The 23,663-nt window shown below is 41.6% G+C and overlaps 1 protein-coding gene and 1 pseudogene across 1 annotated transcript in view; one reads left to right on the top strand and one right to left on the bottom strand.

Annotated features, from left to right (window-relative positions):
* Positions 1–5,067: 5,067 nt before the first annotated feature.
* Positions 5,068–5,188, top strand: LOC126492481 (uncharacterized; annotated as a pseudogene).
* A 3,353-nt stretch (positions 5,189–8,541) lies between these two features.
* Cct6b (chaperonin containing TCP1 subunit 6B) overlaps positions 8,542–23,663 on the bottom strand; it is a 44,655-nt gene continuing 29,533 nt past the window's right edge. The window contains exons 11-14 of the mRNA XM_050128580.1: positions 14,926–15,059; positions 13,196–13,298; positions 11,279–11,351; positions 8,542–10,787 (exon numbers count right to left, since the gene is read on the bottom strand). Coding sequence (XP_049984537.1) covers positions 10,715–10,787; positions 11,279–11,351; positions 13,196–13,298; positions 14,926–15,059 — 383 coding nt within the window. The 3' untranslated portion in view covers positions 8,542–10,714. The remainder of the gene's footprint in view (positions 10,788–11,278; positions 11,352–13,195; positions 13,299–14,925; positions 15,060–23,663) is intronic.

Below are 23,663 nucleotides of genomic sequence, written 5' to 3'. Positions count from 1 at the left end.
TCTGCCTTCAAAGCCTTCTGTTCTACACCATGAGGGTTTTATGTGGCACCTGCCAGGTGAGCATATGGCTCGACCCTTTTTCTCCACCTCTGTAACTAAATCTATCTGCAAGGCATGGACAAGAGCCAGATTCAAGTGCACAGGCTATTTGTCCAACAAGACACTCAGCCCTGTGCTGGCCCCGGGCAGTGGGCAAAGAGGAGGTGGTGCCATCTGATTCCTGGACCAAGCACTTAGAAAATATTGACAAAGTTCCAGACGAGAGGAAACCGCCGTCATTTCTCATGGTGGCTGTCATCACTTCGGTTCCGCACTGACGAGGACTCTGCTGAGCATGAAGAAGATGACAGGCCATGCTCATGGGGAAAGGACACCCGTGGGGGGTAACATCCAGGGGCTCTGGGGAAATGCCAGCAACCTGTCTCTTCCTTTCTCTGTGCCCTTACATACAATATCCTCCTGCAAAGGCCTAGTTCGGGTCTCCAAGTCTGATGATTAATACTGTGGTAAGGTCGAGACTCACCCAGGAGACAAGCCTTCGGGCATGTTTGGGTAGGGGTTTCTAGACTGAACTAATTGGGGTAACAAGACTCACCCTAAATATGGGCAGCATTATCCCATAGGCTGGGGGCATGGACTGGAAAGTGCGCTGTGGCCAATTGCTTCATGTTTCTGCCACCATGCCTTCCTGCCATTCTGGACTGCACCCATGTGAAGCAGAACAAATCTTCCTTCTTTTCTTTGGGGGGCTCCTGTCAAACACCATCACCGCAACAAGAACAGTAATGAGGAAGTCAAAAGTTATACCTAGAAGAGAGCAGTGTGATCAGGAAGCTAGAGTTAGCCCCATGTAGGGATCACTTAGCAGGGTATGCCTTTCACTAAAGCCACCTAAAGCCCAGGCTCGGATTCTGCTCTTTTCCTGTACTGGGACTCCTCAGCATCCCATGGTTATATTCTGATAAACCCATCATCAGTCAAAATGCATTCAAAGGGCTGGAGAGATGGTTCGATGATTAAAAGTACCAGATGCTCTTCAGAGGATCCAAGTTTGACTCACAGTGCCCACGTGGCAGCTCACAACCACCTGTAACTCCAGTGCCATGCAGTAAGACTCCGTCTTCAGGCTTCTGAAGCTACCAGGCACACAGTGGTGCTCAGACATATGTGCAGGCAAAAAACCCACACACATAAAAATTTATAAAAATTTCATTAAAAAATTAAATTGTTGGATATTTCTACTAAACGCGTATCACTTTCCACCCCCTTAAAGTTGAAGTATCATAAATCGAACCATAAATCAGGGACCATCTGTACAGTCTAAACATCTGTCCAGGAAAAAAAATATGATTGAAGATTGATTCATGGAGCACTTGATTTCCTCATTGGTAATCTCAAAGACCCCAACCTAGAACAGAATAAGAAAAGGCAGGCTATTTACAGAGTCACCACGAATGCCCTTAATGACTGTATCCTTGTTCCCCTAGATCTCTTTGACAATTATATAGGCAGCTGTAAAGGAAGAGCGAATGGATTGTTACAAGGCCCTAATACCTAGAGATGTTAAGCTGAGTTACGTTCATGAGCTGAACCCCTGAGATGGCGGCGGTGCTGTTGGAGGCTGGGAGGGCAGTTATGTCTGACTATGAGAAAGGATCAAAACATAAAGCCATAGTGATGGCACCAATAAAGTGATTGCAGAGAGATAGTTATTGCTACAGAACGGATTGTAAAAGAAAGAAGAGGTGGGAAACAAATAGGGGAACGGCAGATAGGGGGATAACGACTCTTGGCCCCATGATACTTTAACAGAAACCAGAAGATTTATAAAACAATCTTAGGATAAGGGCTTTTTTTATTTTTAAGAGAACTGTCATGAATTTTTTATGTTCTTATAAGTTGGATTCTCTCCAAAAGATAGAAGAATGAGCTAGACAAATTGCATTAAAAATACAGAGGTCTGGTAGTTCCAGTGCACAGCGACTCTTCCTAACTCGGACTACCCGCCACCTCACTCCAATTTACAGACATAAAAATGCTGCGGAAGACAGACAGCTCACAATGAGGTGTCATTTCCCATCTATTAAGGTGGCTCTGGCCAGGAGTAACTGTTGGTGAGGATGCCGAGGGACCTGGGCTGCTTGCCCATCACTGCTGGGCCTGTAAAACATATGGTGGTGCCGAAAGAAATTAAAAACGAAACTGCTACATGACCCACCATTCCACTTCCGGTCTGTATACAAAAAGGACTGAAAGTGAAGAATGCGCTCTGCTCAGCTGTGCCGAGAAACAGAAGCGCGAGAGCTACGCTATGCTAGAGGGCATCCAGACAGCTTCCGGTAGATGGGGACTTGGAAATGTGTCTCAAAAGAACAAAGATGTAGTAGCAGAAAGCAGTGGGACCGTGTCTTCAAAATGCCGAGGAGAACAGAAAAGTGAGAGCTCTCGGGCAAACTACCATCAGACGGTCAAGGGCAACAGAGACATTCTGAGGGACGCACAGGACACTCCTTCCATGGTACACTGCAGGGCCGAGGAAGGAGGCTGCGGCATCAAAGTGGCCCCAAAAGGAAGAAGACGGCAGCAGGACAGTAGGAAGGCCAATAGCAGTGAGTGGAGGAGTGAACCCATGTAGAGTCTAGGCACTGATTAAGAACACATTTCAGGAGCCTACAAATATGGCTCAGTAGTCAAGAACACTTGTTTTTGCAAAGGACCCCGATTCAATTCCCAGCATCCGCATGGTGGTTCACAATCACCCATAACTCCAGTTTCAGGGGATCTGGCACCCTCTTCTGACCTCCATGGGCACCAAAAGCATTTAAGTGGCACACCTGTACACATGCAGACAAAATACTCACACCTAATAAAAAAAATTATGAAGAATACGTTTTTTAAAAGGGCTAGGGGTTTGTCTCACTGGGGAGTTTTGTCAAAAGCAGAACATACGCCCAGCATGAACTCAGGCCCTAGGTCTGAGTCCCAGCAACACACATACACATGCACACACGCACACGTGCACATATATGCACAGGCACATACACTGCCTCTAACAAGCATTCATGTGTCACACACACAAAAAAAACTTGTTTTTTTTTAATTTTTTAAAAACCATTTTGGAAGAATAAAAAATTATAGATCCAACTGTCGAGTATGCAAGTTTTCACTTATTGCAATTGTGACTATCATTACACACAGTAGTGTCACGGGACACTTTTATATAAATCTGTGTGCGTATGCATATATGTATCAAGCACATTGAACATATTCCCTGCCACACACACCTCCTATGCTGTTTTTAATCCTGACTTGGGAACTGGATTATTCATGTTCTTCAGGACCCTAAGGGGCATTGTTGTTTGAAATCTCCTTGAGCTGTTAATGTAAGCACTTGTAGCTGTAAACCTCCCTCTTAAGACTGCTTTCATTGTAACATGGGTTTGGGGTGTTGTGTTTTCATTTAATTCTAGGAGTTTTTTATTTCCTTCTTGATTCCTCCAGTGACATTGTTATTCAGTGGGGTATTGCTCAATACCAATGAGTTTGTGTGTTCCATTAAGTTCTCTTGCAGTGGATTTTTAGTTGTAGTCCATTGCAGTCAGATAAATTACAAGGAATTATTTCAGTGTTTCAATATTAAGATTTGATTTATATATTATTGTATGCTCTATAGAGAAACTTCAAGGGGCTGCTGAGAATGTTGTAGGTAGAGGCTGCTTGTTTGATCCCGGCCACCCAGACCCGAAATAATAACACAGAAACAATATTAATTGCAATATTGTTTGGCCAATAACTTAGGCATATTCCTGGCTAACTCTTATATCTTAGATTAACCCATTTCTATTCATCTGTGCATTGCCAGATGGTTATGGCCTACCAGTAAGGTTCTGTCCAGCATCTGTCTCCTCTGGTGGCTACATGGCATCTCGGTGGCTCTGCCTACTCTCTCCTCCTCTATCTGCTTGGAATTTCCACCTTGCCCTATTCTACACTGCAAAGGCACAAAGAAATTTCCTTATTAACCAATGGTATTCACAGCCTACCACATCAGAGGGTAATCTCACATCAGAGTGTGCTTCGTATCTTTAGGGTAGAATACTATGTAACTGTTTCTGAGGTCCATTTGATTTGTCGTTTACCCAGTGTCTCACTGTTCACTGTCAAGATGGCCTGCTTATTGTTGAAAATGGGTGACATCCTCTATATGGTTATGCTGGGGTTGACCTATGTCCTTACCTCTTGCTATGATTGTGAGTCACCATGTATGTGGGTGCTGGGAATTAAAACTGGGTCCTCTGGAAGAACCCTCCCCCCAGTCCAGTATTTTGTTTTTCACTACTTGTTCGTGTAACTAACTACCAATGTAGGGTGTTTTATTTCCTCCTATTGTCTCATTTATGATTCTTCCAAGTATCTTCTGTAGAGTTTCCTAGTGATTATCAATTCTTGAAGTCTATTTTTGTTAAAAGTTTTTCTTTCTTTTCCAATTATAATAGTCTTGTGAAGTATAGTAGTCTGGGTGGCAGTTGTCTTTCAGATCTTGAAGGACATTATTCCAAACCCTCTTGACTTTTAGGGATTTTGGTGAGAATTTTGCTGTTATTCTTTCTGATGGGCCTGTCTTTATGATTTTTTTCCTCTTTTGCAACTTTCAATATGGTTTCTTTCATCTTTAAACTTAGTGTTTTTAACTACAATATGACATGGGGGCTCTTTTCCAGTTTTGTATGTTGGGTGTTCTGAATGTCTCCTATACATGGATGGGCATCTCTACCCCTAAATCTGGTCAATTTTTATGATTATCTTATTGAAATTTTTATAGTCCTTTACTGTAAAATTATACATCTATGCCCATGATACATAGATTTCATCTTTTCATAGTGCCCCCAGAGGTCTCATGTGTTGCTTGTGCTTTATATGGATGGGAGTAGGGGCAGAGGAAGAGAGGATCCCTCTGCCTAAAGGGAGAATTACAAATAAAAAGAGGCAAATAAATCTATTAAGCAAACCAAAAAAAAAATCAGCCTTTCTAGAGGCTGATACACAGAGAACACCAAAGAACAGTCTCATTTACATTACCTGGGAAGATCTATCAAAAGGAAAATGAAAAAAGAATAGCAAAATGATACAGAGAAGATTAGCATGGCCCCTGCACAAGGATGACACGCAAATTCGTGAAGCGTTTCTTAAGGAGCCGGGCGCAAATGATTAGAGGTCTTGGGGCTGAAACGATCTCAACCGCCTCTCTCCACTTTTAAAATGGTGGAAGCACCACCACTGTTAGCTCTGGGGCCACCAGGCAGGAGCCACGCTCAGCTGTCCAACCCTGAGAATGAGCATGCAGCACATAAACCCTTTTTATCTGAGTAACGGCCAAATCTGCCACGCAGAGCACTGCACAGCCCGGAAACATCTCTGTGTATGGCAGCTGGAATCCGCCATGCACCTGTGCAAGCCTAGTAGCCCTGATCCTGCCGCCTGCCCAGGCAGGGAGCACTAAGCCAGGGGCTTGGAGAAAGTGAAATTCCCTACAGGAAAGGGGAAATAGTGTGGGAGGTGCTTTGGTCTATGTGTTGCTTTTATTGGTTAATGAATAAAGAAACTGCCTTGGCCTGTTGATAGGGCAGAACTTAGGTAGGCAGGGAAAACAGGACTGAGTGCTGGGAGAAGGAAGGTGGAGACAAGACGCCATGGATCCACTGCCAGAGATAGACATGCCAAAACTTTGCTGGTAGGCCATGACCTCGTGGTGATACACAGATTAGTGGAGATGGGTTAAATTAATATGTAAGAGTAAGCCAATAAGAAGCTAGAGCTAATGGGCCAAGCAGTGGTTTAATTTATATAGTTTCTGTGTGATTATTTCGGGTCTAAGCTAGCCGGGCGGCCAGGAACAAACAAGTGGCCCTCTCCTAAAACAATCCTCTCTAGACACTAATACACAGAGAACTCCCCCAAAGAATGGTCTCATTTACATTCCCTGGGAAGATCTATCAAAAGGAAAATGAAAAAAGAATAGAGAATGATAAAAAAAGAAAGAAAATAGAAATGAGAACAAAGGAGGGCAGAGCTGGTCTGCTTAACTGGCACTGAATATTTAAAGAAGAAGTGATGAAAGTGAATCTGGGCCGGCCAGAACTTCAGGGTCTGGATGTATCATTTTCAAACCAGCAGAGGAGGAAGAGGGGCACTGAACAAAACTGAACACAACAAAAAACAGTGAAAGGAGTGGGGTAGGGCAGAAAGATGGCTCAGCTGGTTAGGGAACTTGTCATATAGAAGTGGCAGTGAGAATCAAGGCCACAAAGTTATCCTCTGACCTCACTTTGTGTCCCCCAGCGTGGTTATAATTTAAAAAAAAAAAGAAAAGAAAGATAATGAAAGGGGAAAAACCTTATAAATTTAAGTAAAAGACATCAAAACCATATGTTAGAAATAAATTCAATATGTCAGTAATAACAGAAAAAATAACCAAAATCACTACTTAAGAGAGACATCATCTGGTGTGAGGGATGTAGCTCTATGGCAGAGTATTTGCCGAGCATGCGTGGGTTCTGGATTCAAGCTTTAGCATATAACAAATAAAAATAAAATGGTCCCTTTCTCAATCCCCTCATCAAACGAGGTAGCTCATCTAGAATAACATAAAGCAAAATAAACTTTAAGGGAAAAATCACTTTATAATGGATTTCTATAAAAATATAAATTACCAAAAGAGACTCAAAATGATAGAAAATCTGAGACCTCCAGCAATAAAGAAAATTGAGTCAAAACTCTATCTGCCATTTAAGAAACTACTAGACCAGGCCAAGCTTTCAAAAAATAGATAACCCTTTGTCATTATGACTCAGACTGTACCCCAGGAAAGACAAAGAGGCTCCCTGCACAGCTCAGGCCGGAAGGCTAACGGCTGCTGACACCAAACTTAGGATGGAAGAACAAGCAAGTGGAAGCCAGTGCTGCCCGAAGCACATCTGAAACTTCGATGTCTGCTTGTGGCAACAGGAAGTTCGCCCACGCACTGCTTACCTGCTGCTGTTTGAGTTGCCAATGTAATAAAAAAAAATACACCCCCAAAACTTTCTAAATGAATATTACCCTTGAGCCCAGAAATGTATAAAATGTAATATTTCATCAAAGCTAAAACATCACTGCCTATGAGATGTATGTAGCATCTCTTCATATACAAGAGAAAAATGTATTATCACTTCAACCATGACAATGCTTTCTTGACACTCATACATTTTATTGATACTTACTAGAGGAACTTTTTAGACTTGTTTATACAGATTTTTGCCATAGATCACTGTCAATGAATTCATAATAAATGAAACACAGGCAAGATAAACAAGGTGCTTTTCAAACTTTTAAGTCATTGTTCAAAGCAGTTGGCATCATTCCTGGAATCAAGAGATGGTTAACTCAAGATTTCCTAGGAATCCTTACCGTCACTCAGGTGTGTTCCCTACTAAGCCCCACACACAATCTCTAACTTTTGATGCTGAAGATTTCTTTGACTCTCTAGAAAATGACAACAGTAAGACATCGGTCAAACAAGATTCATTTTCCTTCCAAATGGTCTGTAAGATGTCTATCAGGGATGACAAGTGACCAAGTTTAAGCAGGAGAAATTAGAAGACACCATTGTCCTAATTACAGAAATGTTGACGTATCAAAAATACACATGTCACAACTGAGGAATATGGTAAATCATAACAAATAGGGTTTATCTCAGGAGTGAAAAAGTAGTTTACAAATGCATTAAAATAGGACAGATGAGGTGGTATATGCCCTTAATCTCAGCATTTGGGAGGCAGAGGCAGACAGATATCTCTGAGTTCAAGACCAGCCTGATCTGCATAGCCATTTTTAGATCAGCCAGGGCTATATAGTAAGACCTGTCTAAAAGGCCTAAAATAGGTGACCATATTACCACATTAAAACAAAACATCTCGATTTATGGAGGAAATCACTTAAACTCAAAAAACAACAAGTTCAATTCAAAGCAAAACAGATAAGAACAGATTTAACCTTGTGTAGCTACCTGCCAATATCTCACAGCAAAAACAGATGGATGGAAGGAATAATGAATGAATGAATGAATAAAATGAATTAAAACAATGTGGTAATGACAGAATAGTGGAACAAAAGAACCAAACCAAAACAAACTTATCTTTCCCAGTGGTCTAATGCTTAGGATTCGGTGCTCTCCCAAATCATGAAAACTTGATCAAAGTCAGTGGGATGTCTTGCTGGTTAAGGACACCTGCTGCCGGGCCTGATGACCTGAGTTTACATTCAGAACCCACATAGTGGGAGGAGATAACTGACTCCCCAGGTTGTCCTCTGACCTCCACCTGTATGCTGTAGCACACACATGCACACACACACACACACACATGCATGCACACACACACTAAATAAATAAATAATCTGTTTCAAAAGAAAATGTGACCACCGTAATGGAATCCAAACCTTGGTATACCACGGAAGTGTTATCACACATAAATGGGCATGAGAGCACCTGGTTGGCAGCATGTCAAATATTTAGAGCCACACCATGTCATATACAAAAGCAAATGTGAGAAAAAAAACTAATTGTAAAATATAGGTAACATCTTTATTATTTAAATAGAGAGGAATTTCTTGAGTCAGAATATCGCATTATACACACACATCTTCCCATACCACACCATGTATGATGATTTAAAAAAAATGGCCAAGAGTTTAAGAAAAACATGTTCAGTTCAGGAACCAAGGCAATTTCCAGATGTGAGATGCAACCACTACCCTTCATACTGGAAAAAGTTAAGATCAGGACTTTGAGATTGTAGAGACAGGGAATTTATATACTATCTATTGCAGAGAGATTAAGAAACTTATGAAGCTACTTAGTAAAGCTAAACTCTGACACTTTGTTTCCCAGAAGACATACAAAGAACTTCACCATGTGGTGATTAAAATTATGTAGAATTAGAAATAACCAAAGAGTCCACTAATAAGATGAATATTAAATGTACTAGGGCGCTCCAAAATTGCTAAAATAAATGGATAAATCTCAAAACCATTCAGTGGGAAATAAAAGCAGTAAAATATATATCTGCAGAATAACCTATTTATAGAGTACAGCCTTAGAGAGAATGTTTTATATTACCACAGGTGTGTGCATGTATACTAGAAGCTTAAAAAGACGGTGTCAAAGACTACATCTATGGAGGCTGGGTAGGAGAGCACATGGCAGAGAGAGGGACAGGTGGTACTTCAGCATCCTCTTAAGCACAAGGGCACATGTGTTTACACATACATGTGGAAGCCATAGGACAACCTCAACTGTCACCTTTAGGAATACTGCTCACCTCCCTTTGAGACAGGCTCTCTCGTTGGCCTGGAAGCAGCAAGCCCCAGGATTCTCCTCCTCAGTTTCTGTCTCACTGGGGCTGGGATTGCAAGTACAGGCCGCAGCAGGCACTTCCCATGGGGACCAAACTCAGACCTGCACGCGTGTGAGGAAAGTGCTTTCCTGAGTGTGCTGTCTTCACAGTCCCTTGATGTCTCTAAGAAAATTCAAAGCATGTTGACCCATGCCTTGTAATCCCAACACTTGGGAGGATGAGCAGGAGGAATGCTGAGAGTTCAGGTCCAACCTGGGCTACAATGTGAGACGCTTTCCTAAAAATCTCCAAAAAAAAAAAAAAGTCTTGATGCACATGGTAAGTTGACAATGGAAACTTAAAATATAAATAGTAAACTAAAGAGAAGTGTGTCTTGAAATGAACTGTCATGCAAGAAAGTTTACAAACATATTAAGTGAAATAAAACAGGCGATAAAATTGTAGACTGTTCAGACAAGGCATGAAACAGTCAAGGGAACCTTCTCCTAACACTATAAACTAGTTCCAAGAATGCACCTGAGACATTTGCTATCTTATCAACTTGGATCCATGCAAAGAACATGGACAAAGACACTTACCTATCAATGGTAAGTATGACAGATGAACTGCAGAGCTTGAACAAATGGATATAGGATTGCATATCTACAGACCAGCTACAGTTGAATGTCCTCATAGAGTCCATGCTAATGGGCCCTGCCTTTCCAGAGAGACGGCCCTGCTGTCTAGTCAGAGCTATCAGAACCAAGGAGAGTACCGGTTGCTGAAAAACTGGGGTTATATAACACTAGTACCCAGAGACTGAGGTAGGAGGATTATAAATTCCAGCCCAAGATACATAACCATACCCTGCCACAATTTTAAAGACTAAGCAAACTGTCTGGGCTAGGGACTGTGCATGAGAAACCTACATGGCAAGTGATGCCACATGCATGGGAGAGTGGCGGCAGGAAATTACTGAAGGACTTTGGAAAGGAAAGAGAGCATTTATCTTACTATACTTATGATCTATGGTAACTGGAAATTGACTTGGATACTCTAAAACCTGTGCCCAGAAGGTACAGGCATCATGACACATTTTATTTTATGAAAACTGAAATAACATCTATTATAGGGAGGGGAGTTAAGACTCAGAAAATATTGCCATTATTATTCCTTTACTGGGAAAATTTGTGTGTTCTTTATACTTTGATTAAGTGTTTTTGAAACAGTTGAGACCAAAAGATACACAGCACATTTATTTTGTAACAGTTAAGGCCAGAAGACGGTGTTGAATATGACATGCATGCTATCTTGTCTTCCAGATGAATTGATTTTGAATTCAATCACTCTCTGAGAGACGACATCCCAGCTCGCATAATTTCATCAACCAGGAGAATGTTAGTGGCAATCACTGTGCTGAGGATGAAAAGATGAGAGTGAGTCGAGCCTCCTGATGCACGCCTGTGTCTCCCCAGCATCTTCGGCAGCGCCGGGCACTTTTCCCTCCGGTTATGTTGGTGTGAGAACACGGATCTTAGGAACAGGGCGCCCCTCCTCATACTGTAATTTCAACTGCTTTGTTGCCTCGGTGGGAGTCTGATTTATGCCCCAGCAAAGCTGTGCTTAATTCCCACATGTCGCCGTTCCTCCCTGCCACACAGACAATGCTGCTGCACTACTCCCCGCCTCCCCTTCCCACTCAAACAGCAAGGTTAGGTTAGCTTCTCCTGTGACTTCCGATGCTGCAAATGCAATGCTTAGGGGATTATGAGAGGACAAATGTTAGTCTCAGTAGCTGGGAACTACGGTGTCATATACTTCACAACGATTCCAAAACCAAAAGAACAAGAAATGTTCAAAGTTATCAGTTCTATCCCTAAAGGTCTTTCTCTTCGTTGTCAATTTACCATGAGTGAAGAAGATGTTTTTTCACACAATAATTATCCCAAACGCCTGCTTCTGCTGCTACCATTGGCTCCCCTGTAAAGTAAAAACACCATTTAATACTGCAATCTTGACATACCCTGGCAATGTTGACTGGTGAATTCTAGCAATACTTAACCTCTTATAGAACTACCTTTATCAAGGTCACCAAAGACCCCTGTGCTAAGTCCTGTGGGCTATTCTTACCTTCTGCTTGACAGCTCATCGCCCTCCTCTGGCAATTCCTTCTCAGCTTGTAGGAACCATGTTCACCTTTCTCTTTCACTCATGGCTCCTTTTCTTCTCTGACACCTTACTGTTGGAACACCCACCCAGTTCAAGACTCTTCTGTTCTCTCACTATTCATCTGTCTTAGGACCACTACTGCTGTGATGAAAAACCGTGACCAAAACCTCCAAGAAGAAAGGGTTTATTTGGCTTATGCTTCCACATTGTTCATCATCAAAGAAGTCAGGGCAGAAACTAAGATAGAGAAGGCCCCGGGAGGCAGGAGCTGACGCAGAGGCCACAGAGGGGTGCTGTTTACTTGGCTTGCTCTGCCTGCTCTCTTACAGAACTCAGGCCCTCCAGCCCAGGGATGGCACACCCACAAGAGGATGGCCCTCCCCCATCAACCACTAAGAAAATGCCACACAGGCTTGCCTACCACCAGATCTTATGAATCTTAAGGAGGCATTTTCTTAATTAAGGTGCCCTCCTCTCAGATGACTTTAGCTCATGTCAAGTTGGCACAAAACTAGCTAGCGCAACGTATTTCCCAGGCGGTCTCATCCAGTTTTCTGGGTTTAAACTGATATATCCCGATAACATATCTCTTTCTGGAGCTCAATATATTAAACCACCTTCCCCCCAAGAAGGCCATAAGTACTTCAAAGCAGACTTTGTCGAAATTGAACAGTCCCCCAGTCCACAACCAACTCTAGGCTTCTCCACAGTTAGTGCAGTTCTAACCTACTCCTCTCCACAGAGTGGTCCGAGTGACCCTTTTAAACATAGACTATGTCACATCTCTGCTCAAAATTGCTCCCTATTTCACTGCAAGGATTAAAAACAAAAGCCAAAGTCCTCGGACTAAGCTCACACGCCTCTGTACAATCTGACCTACCACCTCTCTTCCTTCCTTCTCCACTGGCTCTTTCCTCTCTTGAGAGAGCACTTAGTTAACTAACTAAAGTTAGTTAACTAACTTTAAAGCTAACTCTTTAGTTCCTCCAGCTTCTGCTGTAGATAGACATTTTCCTAGTTTATACTGTACAAATGTTTTAATTTTCATCTCTTCCCTACCCTCCTTCATTAGCATTCATGATCATCCTTTTATTTTTTCATCAAGTTTATTGTTCTCTTAGATGCTAAATAATTTATTTGTCAAGGTAATTGTTCACTGCCTGTTTTCACTCACTATAAGAGAAGCCCTATTTTGCCCAGTGTGAATCCAGATAATAAGCAGTTAATTAACTATATCTTTTTAAACATTGCTGGGGGCAGAGAGGACCAGAGATGTAAATAGTTCAGTCATCTACTGTTGTACAAACACAATGACCAAGTCTGAGTTTGGTCCACATTTAAAAATTCCTTTGTTTCAGGGCTGGTGAGGTGTTTCACTCGCTCAGAGCACTTGTTACTCTTGCAGAGGACCTAGGTTCAGGGCCGGTTCCAGAGGATCTGATGCTCTCTTCTGACCTCCACAGGCACTGCATGTACTTCGTGCACAGACATACACGGAGGCAAAACACCTACACACATTAGCTATTTTTTGGAGTAAGCTAGAGGCAATCAAGATTGATGTAACAAAATGTCCCAACCCACCACTCTCTGTTATAAGATTTGGGTTCTGGAAGAACAACCTAGTGAGTAAAGCTAATTTTTCTTCAGTTTCTCACCTGTATTCAGGTCTATGCCCACGAGCTCTTTTGATTCTGCATGTTCAGTCTGAATTTTTATCAATGTTTCCTGCAGGTCATAACCAGAATTCTGAGCAAGAACCTTCATGAAAAAACAATAAGTATGTGTGGGATGCCTTCACGTGTAGATTTGAAAATCTAATACAGAAGTAAGGTACTACCCTTTAGTCTTGTAAAAACCCAACCACAGAACAGTGCTCATGTCCGTTAGAAGAATTCCATTCCTAAGCCAAACCAAATGATTGCTTTATCGACCTAGCACATTTTATACTTGAACAGGTCCCCTGTGAACAGAACACTAAGCTCTAAGGACCATACCTCCCCACTCCCACATGACTTTTATGCAAGTTCAGGTTTGTTGTTCCTTTTGGAAACTACAGCTCCCAGACTCCTCCTGGATTACGGATACCTGCGCGCGAGGGCGTGCACAGGTGCAGGTCATTTCTCCCAGATAACCTTGCACCTCCCGTTAAAAAGCGAGCTTTCACGAGGTCTCGCTCTCTCTCTCTTGCCCCTTACCCTTGTGTGTCTCGCACACCCATCCCTTATCGTGTCTCCCTCCCCCCATTAAAGTGCACCCACGTGGGAGCCGCGTGTCTTGTCTCCTCTTTTTGTGCGTCTCGTCTATCCTGTGTTTGTCTACACACACCCACCCGCTTTTAAAAGAATAATATTTTGGTGCCGTGACTCTTACATAGCAGGAAATGCCTTGAGTTCCCAGTCCTCCCGCTTCACCTCCCACGTGTTGGTGTTAGTCACGTGCCACCACGTCCATTTATTTCTTTCCTTATAGAAGATTTGAGATCACTCTTGTTTGCCCTGGCCTCCTGAGCCGCGTGCCCTCCTGTTCTTCCCAGCACATGCTAGAGAGAAGCAGAGCATCTGCAGCACCGTGTGCCCCTCGGCTGGGAAGGAGAGCCATGAACTGCAGCAACTGGGATGGAGATGCCTGTACTCCTCACCAGCCCACTTTCTCCACTAACGGCTGATAGAGAAAAGGGCCACCGTGTGCCAGGGCCACCAACTCATGCCAGCAACATCATTAGTTAATGGCTTTGCTGCTTGGAGGAAAGAAAAAATAGATATTCACAAACAACCCACAAATTATGAATAATTCTGACATAAATTATTTAAGTCTTTGCCAGGATTGTTAATAATGGTTTAACTCATGGCAATAGCATGCTGGAAACAGCTTTTGATATTTCTATGTGGCTGACAGCTAACAAAAGGCAAAGAGGAAGGAAGGACAGCTCTGTCCTCTCTCTGTGTCGCTCCTTGTTGAAAATTACAACAAATTCAAGCTAGTAGTATTTGACGACACTAAACATTTTGAAGAAGTCCTCCTCTTCTCACAATTTAAAGCAATAACTAATGTTGTCGGATGCCACCAACAAAACAAGAATCTACGCAAAAGGGAAAAAAATCTAACAAAACCTAAACTCCAAACTGTTCATTAGGATTGGTTAGTAATGAACTTTCTGAAGGATCTTTTAGATACAAGGAAACCATGACTGCTTCCTGGAGCTCCCCAAAGTACCGCAGGCTTCAGTCCCCCACAGTTTCTCTGCTGCCTTTGTAAAATATTTAACACAACAGGAAATGCAAATAAGCACATTTCCAACTCTGCAAACTGCTGGGAAAGATGGGCAGTTTGTAACCAAGGATCTTTCGGCGCAGCTGGCTGTTATCTGGCCGGAAGACAGTCGCACCTTCGGGACAATAAGTAAGGCGTCAGCGAAGGCTTGGACTCCAAGGCGAGATCGTCCCTGCACACGGTGCTTATAGTTCACGAGAGCCTCTGCTATGGCGACTTCAGCTGCTCCAGCCCCTGGGACCACACAGCCTGCCAGAGGGAAACAACGGGAAGATGTCAGGCAAGGGAGGGGAGCGAGAAAAGCAGTGCACTACAAAAGCGAGCGCCTTTAATTAGCTGACTACCTCGGCGATGTTTTGAATATATTTAGAGATCAAATAAATTCCACAGTTCAGAAATAACTAGGTTTGCCCATAAAGCATTCTGAAATCAAATAATTAAGCACAATACAAATACTGGCCGCAAACAGTTTGTTTCATGCTCATCCTCTGGAAAATAAAAGAGGCATTGCTGGCGCCAAAGAGATGGCTCCCAGCACCCACATTGGGCCACTCACAACCACCTATAGATCAAATCCAGGGAATCTAACACTGTCTGTCTTGCACTAACCTGCATTAACATAGTGTACATAAACTCACACAGGCACACTCACACACACACACTCACACACACACACAAATCTTTTTTAGGTAGAGGTTTCTTTTACCTACATCTTATAGTTATATGACAACATTGAAAAGCTGTTATTTATAATTTATAGTAGCAAGTACCTGGATACACTGTCTCATCTAAAAAATTTAAAAGATCTTAGAATGATGTATTTCAACCTTTGAAAGACAATAACTGCTAAGCTAGACTACTTTATGTGCAAAACTGTCTCTCATAATTGAAGGGCAAAGAAAAACTTTCAATGACTGGACCAGGAATTCATGGGTACTAAACCAGCTCTACCAAAGTTATTCAAAGAAATCCTGAGTTCTGAACAGAAAGACACGCTATGAGACTACAGGGAAGAAGAGGTGATGCTAGACCAGGAGTTAAGCAAACTCATCAATCATAAGATCAACAGCAACAGGAACCAATGCATAACCTTCAGTAATAACTCTCAACATACATGGTCCCCACTCCCCACACGGAAGACAGACTGAAAGGCTGCATTTACAACTAACCTGGGCTCATTGGGCTCACAGAGACTGAACTGACAGCCAGGGAGCCTACACGGGACTGACCTAGGCCCTCTGCATAGATCTGACAGTCGTATAGCTTGGTCTTCTTGTGGGACTCCCAACAGTGGAAACAGGAGCTGTCTCTGGCTCTTTTCGCTAGTTTTTGGGATCCTGTTCCTCATACTGGGTCACCTAGCCCAGAATTACTACAAGGCAAGGAGATTATTCTTACTATAGCTTGATATGCTGTGTTTTGTTGATATCCATGGGAGGCCTACCCTTTTCTGAATAGAAACACAGGAGGAGTGGATGGACAGGGAGGCATGGGGGAGGGACTGGGAGGAGAGGAGGAAGGGAAAACTATGGTCAAGATATAAAATAAATGAAATAAAACATTAAAAGAAAAAAGTTTTTTATAGGGCTGGATTTATAACAGAATTCTTGCATTTGACAAAATAAACTCCAAACCAAATTAGTCAAAGGAGATGAAGAAAGTAACTTCATACTGACTAAAAGAACACTCTACTCTAAAAGACAATATTACTGTTATGAGCATATAAACCCTGGACACAAGGACACCCAGCACTACTAGAGGTCAAGACCCAGATAACCAATACAAGAATACTGAGTGACGTCAGTACCCCATTCCCATCCCAATGAATCATAAACAGAGACATCTGGATTTGTTGATACCTCAGATGGACCTAGCAGACATTTACAGAACATTTCACACAAATACTGCTGAATATACGTTCTTCTCTGTAGCCCATAGAACTTCCCTAAAGTAGAACGTGTTATAGGACAAAAAGCAAGCCTCAGCAAATACAGGAAAATTGAAACAGCTTTTTGTATCCTATCTGACCACAATGAAATGAAGCTAAAAATCAGCAACAAGAAAACAACCAATTCATGGATAGTAAACAACTGGATTACTGAAGAAATCAGAAAGGAAGTAAGTTTTAGAGTCAAATGAAAATGAAGACACAACATACCAAAAGCATGAGATTCAACGAAACAGCACCAATTTAAAAGGGGAGTGCCAATAAAATTCATAAAGTCCTAAAGACAAACCTTGAAAATGTATATTCCACTAAATTAAAACATCTAAAAGAAATGGAGACTTTCTAGAAACATATGAGCTACCAAAATTTAACTGAAATAAGTAACTTAAATGACTCTATCCTTTAATCCCAGAACTTGGGAGGCAAAGGCAAATAAATCTCTATAAGTTCAAGGCCAGACTGTTCTACAGAGCAAGTTCCAGGACAGTCAAGCCAGAGAAACCCTGAGAAGAAGAAGAAGAAGAAAGAAGAGGAAGAGGAGGAGGAGAAAAAAGGGAAGAGGAAGAGAAGAAAGAGGAGAAGGAGGAGGAGGAAAGATCCAGGCTTAGATGGATTTGCTGCATTCTACCATACCTTTAAAGATGTAATACCAATCCTTCCAGACTATTCTACACAATGGAAAATGAGGGAATGCTCCAAACTCTCATATGAAGCCAGTACTACCCTGATACAAAACCAGATAAAGACACACATACAAAAGAAAATTATTGGCCAATTTGTCGTATGAACATAGAAGCAAAAACTCTAAGTAAAATATTTGCAAACTGAATTGAATACATCAAAAAGAGTATCCATCATTATCAAGTTTATTCCATTCCAGAGATGCAGAGATAGTTTAAGGCACATAAATCAATAAAAGTAATATAGCATATAAATAGGCTCAAGGATAGAAATCACGGATCATTTCAATAGATGCAGAAAAGGCGTTTGACAGAATCTTAGCACTTTGCATGACAAAACACTGAGGAGACTAGGAATAGAAGGAACATATCTCAGAATAATAGAAGCCATATACAGTAAACTTACAGCCAGTACCATACAAAACGGGAAAACTCACAACACTCCCATTAAGGTCAAGAGCAAGATAACGGTGTCCTCTCTCCACTCTTATTCAACACAGAGATTGAAGGTTTAGCTAGAGCTTGTAATAAGATAAGAGAGGATATAAGAGGTATACGGACAGGAAAAGAAGTGAAAAGATCCTTATTTGCTGGTGACTTGATACTATACACAGAGACCCTAAAGACTCTACCATAAATTCTTACATCTGGGCTAGGTGGCAGTGGCACATGCTTTTAAACCCAGCACTTGGGAGACAGAGGCAGGAGGATCTCTGTGAATTCGAGGCCAGCCTGGTCTACAAAGTGAGTTCCAGGACAGTCAAGGCTGTTACACAGAGAAGCCCTGTCTCAAAAAAAAAAAAAAAAAAAAAAAAAAGGTCTTACATCTGACAAACACTTCCAGCAAGACAAGGTGACACAAAGCATCATGCAAAAATCAACAGGTGCCCTTCCTATAGACCAGTGGAAGACACACTGAGAATCAAGGAAACAATGTCGTTCAAATTAGTTCCAAAAAATAAAATGAAATCTTAAAATAAATCTAACCAAAGAAATGAAAGATCTATATAATGTCTTAAAACACCATTGAAGAAAACACTAGAAGACAGAAAAAAATCTTCCCATGTCCATGGATTGGAAGAATTAATGTTGTGAATATAGCTGTTCTACAAAAACTAACCTACAGATTCAACACAATCCTCATCAAAAATCCAGTATCATTCTTCATAGAAATAAGAACACAATCTTAAAAAATTGTGTGAATAAAATTTCCCACACAAGCTCTGGAGAGATAGCTCAGTGGTTAAGGGCCCTGCTGCTCTTCCAGAGGACCTGGTTTTGATCCCCTGCACCCACATGGCAGCTCATAGCCATCTGCAACTCTAGGGCATTTGGCACCCTCTTCTGGCTTCTGTGGGCACTGTACATATGTTATGCGCAGACAGACAGGCAAAACACTCATACGCATAAAGTATTTTTTAAAGATCCCAGACAGTGAAAGCAATGCTCTGCAATAAAAATAATGCTAAAGGTATCACAGAAATCACATGATAACCTCAATAGATGTGGAAAATGCTTTTTTTTCTTTTTTGGTTTTTCAAGACAGGGTTTCTCTGTAGCTTTGGTGCCTGTCCTGGAACTAGCTCTTGTAGACCAGGCTGGACTCGAACTCCCAGAGATCCGCCTGCCTCTTCCTCCCGAGTACTGGGATTAAAGGTGTGCGCCAAAATCCAACATCCCTTCATGACAGAAACACTGAAGAGACTAGGCAAAAAAATAACATACCTCAGCACAATATAATAGGGCTATACAACAACCTGTAGTGAACATTATACTAAATGGAGGAAAACTCAAGGCATTTCCATTAGAATCAGGAAGAAGGCAAGGATGTTCACTTTCTCAGCTTTCATTCTTAGCTAGAGCAGTAAGAGAAGGAAATAAAGGGGGTATAAACAAAGAAGCCTTATCTGCAGATGATCCATATGGATCTAGCCACAGTTCCCAGCATTGACGAAGGTATAGGGTTGGTGGGGCAGGAGAGAGTGCAGTGTGTCCATCCACGAGAGGTTGGAGCCAGCTGATGTCATCATGGTATGGCCCTCCAGTTCCAGGGGACCTGATATACTCACCAATGCACATACAATAACTTAAAAAAAAAAACTTTTTCTTTATTACATTTACTTATTTATATGTGCATGCAACTGGGTGGATGCGTGCATCCCATAATGGTCACCGGAGGTCAGAGACAGTGTTAGGAAGTCAGTTCTCTCTCTCCTCCATGAGAATCCTGAACTGTTGTCGGGCTTGGTAACCAGTGTCTTGACCTACTGAGCAAGCTTGCCAGTCCCATCCCACTCTTTATGATAAGTGAGATTACAGGGTAGCTCCAAGGGTGCTTTGGATGGGATTAAAATCTAATAAAGATAAAACCATGAGGCACAAGGGTTGGGCAAGGTGGTTAAGACAATTGTAATTGTAAGTGGAGAGTCTTAGGAGAGTTCTAGAAAATTGCAGGTTTACAGATGAGAATGGGAAAAGGTCACCTAGACTCAGGCACAGTTCATTGCTATTTAAACATTCTTATTGGAATTACCAGTATATCAAAGAAAGACTTTCTCTATGTAGGTAACCTTCAAAGTGAATGTTGTTAACTATCTCAGCTCTCAGCAGGCGAGAAACTTCATGCAGAAAGGGGAAAGGGGCTCCTTCCCCTTCCCACTTCCTTATAATCTCCCTGACTTTCATCCTGTCACACATACGACATAAAAGTATAAGTGACACTGGCTAGGGGAACAAAAAGTACTAACGGGAAGGGGGAGGCAGGACGGGATATGGAGGGAAGCATGTTCAATCTACATTATACGGTTGTGTCAAGTGTCCTTGTGTAGCATAGCGCCATGTACAATGAAGTAAAAAAGAACTCTCCAACTTTTGCTGGAGCTAATGCAAGATATGGCAGTTCTAGACCAGCGTTCCTGTTTCACCACACAGTTCAATAGTGGCATCCATGTGTCCACACTGCCATTTAACTGAAGCAGTGCATAGAGCCATGCCTCAACGTTGGATGTACCTGACCCCATCTAATCTCAGCATGTGAATGTCATTGGTGGGAACAATGACTTACTGACAGTGTATTATGTCTTCATTATGCTTTGGAGAGTGATTACACTGTTGCTTAACATTTAGAAACCGGTCTGTATAGCTTCTTAAAAATAAAGGATTTAAAACCATGCAAAATTATGTTTGCTTATTGCTATTTAAAATCAGTTTGAAAGTGTGACTTTTAGAACCTTCCCCCATGGTTCAGTGAATGTGAAAATGTATTAAAATGAAGTGGGGATTAGGGCAAATAATGTGGCCAGAAATTTGGGTATGGAATTTTGGGGACCCAATGAAGGATTTGTTTTCTATATTGGAGCAGAATCTAAACAGGTACCCAATGGGGTAAAAAGTGTCTTTGTATTCTAAGCCAAGAGCTTTGTTTTAAAATACATCAATTTTCACACCTGGATAAGAGTTTTACATCTGCCTGCATAGCTTTGGGTAATTGTGTTGTGGGGCTGGAGATTAAACCTGGGCCTTGCTCAGGACAGGCATGGACTCCACCACTGAACAATAGATCCCCAGTCTTGCTTGTATAGTGTCGTAAGGATTTGGATTTGTTTAAATCAACAAATTTGCTCTGGAATTACCTATAATTATAGCAAAACAATATAAAATCAATACTTCTCAGCTCAGCATTTTTATTACCATCTCCCTTTTCTGATTCATTTCATAACATAAGTGCTGAAGAAGTTATTCAGCTATAAGCTGGGTATATCCTTATATCTCATCACAGTTTGAAAAGTTCCTTCTTAAGAAGGAATACACTCAAAATAATATTTGTATGTGAGAGATATAAAGACTAAATATGCAAATAAACACATGTACCCACGTACTGCCTACCCCACCCATCTTAAAAGACATTACTGTACCACTGAGAGCTTCCCAGAAACCATTCCTCATGAAAACATAGCATAAAGCTGAAGAGAAATCTATAGAACTACCTACATTAGAAAAGAACAAAGTCCTTAAACCCGGGAAGGGAGAGCGGAGCACACAGCACCCACTGTAAGTTGAGGAATGGCAATAGGAGAGATCAGAGTGGGAAACTGGGAAATAAGAAATGAGAACTAGAGCTCACACCTGTAAACCACACTAAGAAAGCCAGATGGGGTATTGGTATAACTTCAAGGCCAGTCTGGGCTACACATTGAGTTCCAGGACAGCTTGGATTAGAGTGAACCCTTGTCAAGAAAGAGAGAGAGGTGAAGGCAGGAGTAGCAAGAAGGAGGAAGAAGGAAAATGCATCCTTACAGCTAAAGAAGAAGAAGCAAGAAATGTTATAAACAACTTTATGCCAATAAAGCTGACAACTTAGATCAATGGCTAAACTTTATGCAAAGGCCAGTAAGGGTCAGCAGGATGACTCAGTGGGTAAAGCACCAACCATGCAAGACTGAATTTTGATCCCAGAGCCCAAGTGGGAAGAAAGAATCAACTTCTGAAAGCTGTCCTTTGACCTCTATATATGCACCAAGGCATGAAGCACATCCTCACTTACACACACTAATATGATTTTTACTTATCTAGGGGTGCATTTCAGTGGTAGAAAGCTTGCCTAGAACATTCATATCCCTGATTCTATCCCTAGTACTGAAAAACAACTAAGTCAGTTAACAGCTTAGGTTCTGTGGGTCCCTTTACAGCTATCTCACCCACCACGACAGCACAGAACAGCTACAGTCAATACACTCAAGGGGGTACGACTGAGTTACTAAAAACCTATTTACTAAAGACATGCAGCAACTCATATTTCACTCACAGGCAATAGTTTGGTGCTCCCAACTTAGATAAGAGGAAATTATTTTGTTCTAGCATAAAAACAGACACACAGGCTAACAAGAATGGGACAGAGGATCCTGTAATAGACCCATGCTGCTATAGTCACTGGGTTTTCGGTTTTGGTTGGTTTGTTGTTAATGTTGTTGTTTTTGGTCTTCTGAGACAGGGTTTCTCTGTGTAACAGTACTAGCTGTCCTGGAACTCACTCTGTAGACCAGGCTGGCCTCAAACTCACAAGAGATCTGCCTGCCTCTGCCTCCAGAGTGTTAGAATTAAAGGTGTGTGCCACAAAGCCCAGCTGCCACTGACTTATTAACAAAGACATCCAGAGAATATATACACTTTGAGAAAGGACAGCTTACTTAACAAACTGCACTGGGAAAACTAGATATCCCTATTTAAAAAAATGAAACTAGATCTTACCTCTCACTGCGCACAAAAATTAATTCAAAACAGACCAAAGACATCAATATAAAGGCCTGAAACTTTGAAACTACTAGGAAAAAACTTAAGATACATACATATATCAGGCATGCTGGTGCACATGTATAATCCTATAATTTCAGGAGACAGAGGCAGGTAGATCTCTGTAAGTTCAAGGCAAGCCTAGCGATGGAGAGAAACTCTGTCTCAAAAACAAATAAACAAACAAATAAATAAATGGAACAGGCAAAGGCAAACCTTTCTGAATACGTTCCCCAAAGCCCAACCAAATAGCAAGGGCTGCATTGGGACCCAATGCGAGAAATTAAAAAGCTTCTGCACAGCATAGAAAACAGTAAAGAATGCTAAGAATGGGAAAAAGACTTTCCTAGTTATTCCTCTGCTTGGGAATTACTATCCAGAACATGTGAAGGGCCCCAAACCAACAAACAAACAATTCAATCACTAAAGAGGTAAATGCACCATTTCCAAATAAGTACAAAGGGCCAATAAATACATGAAAATGTTCGCCATCCTTATCCATTACTGTGATGCAAACTCAAACTACACCAACATTTCCCCTCAATCAGAATGGCCATTATCAAAATGACAACAAATGCCACTTAAGTTGTGGGGGAATGAACCCTTAAATTCTGGTAATAGTATGAGCTAGTACAGCCACTACAGAAATCAGCATGTGGAGAGGGGAAAAAAAGAAAAAAAAAAAAAGGACAGAACTACTATTTGATCCAGTCAGAAGCACCTGTCACCCAACAGTTCTCATCAGGGTTCCAATTTCTTTATGTCCTTGCCAAGGAAGGACACTTAATTGTTATTCAGCTTTTGTATGGCAGTCATCCTAGAGGATGCAAAATGACATCGCATTGTGCTTTTGCTTGTCCTTCCTTTTCTTCTTCTTCTTCTTCTTCTTCTTCTTCTTCTTCTTCTTCTTCTTCTTCTTCTTCTTCTTCTTCTTCT

This window comes from Alexandromys fortis, unplaced genomic scaffold, assembly GCF_014885135.2.
Source record: "Alexandromys fortis isolate MF-2015 unplaced genomic scaffold, M_Fortis_MF-2015_v1.1 scaffold_80, whole genome shotgun sequence".
NCBI classification, from domain to species: domain Eukaryota; kingdom Metazoa; phylum Chordata; class Mammalia; order Rodentia; family Cricetidae; genus Alexandromys; species Alexandromys fortis.
This window is presented reverse-complemented; position numbering and strand designations above follow the sequence as displayed.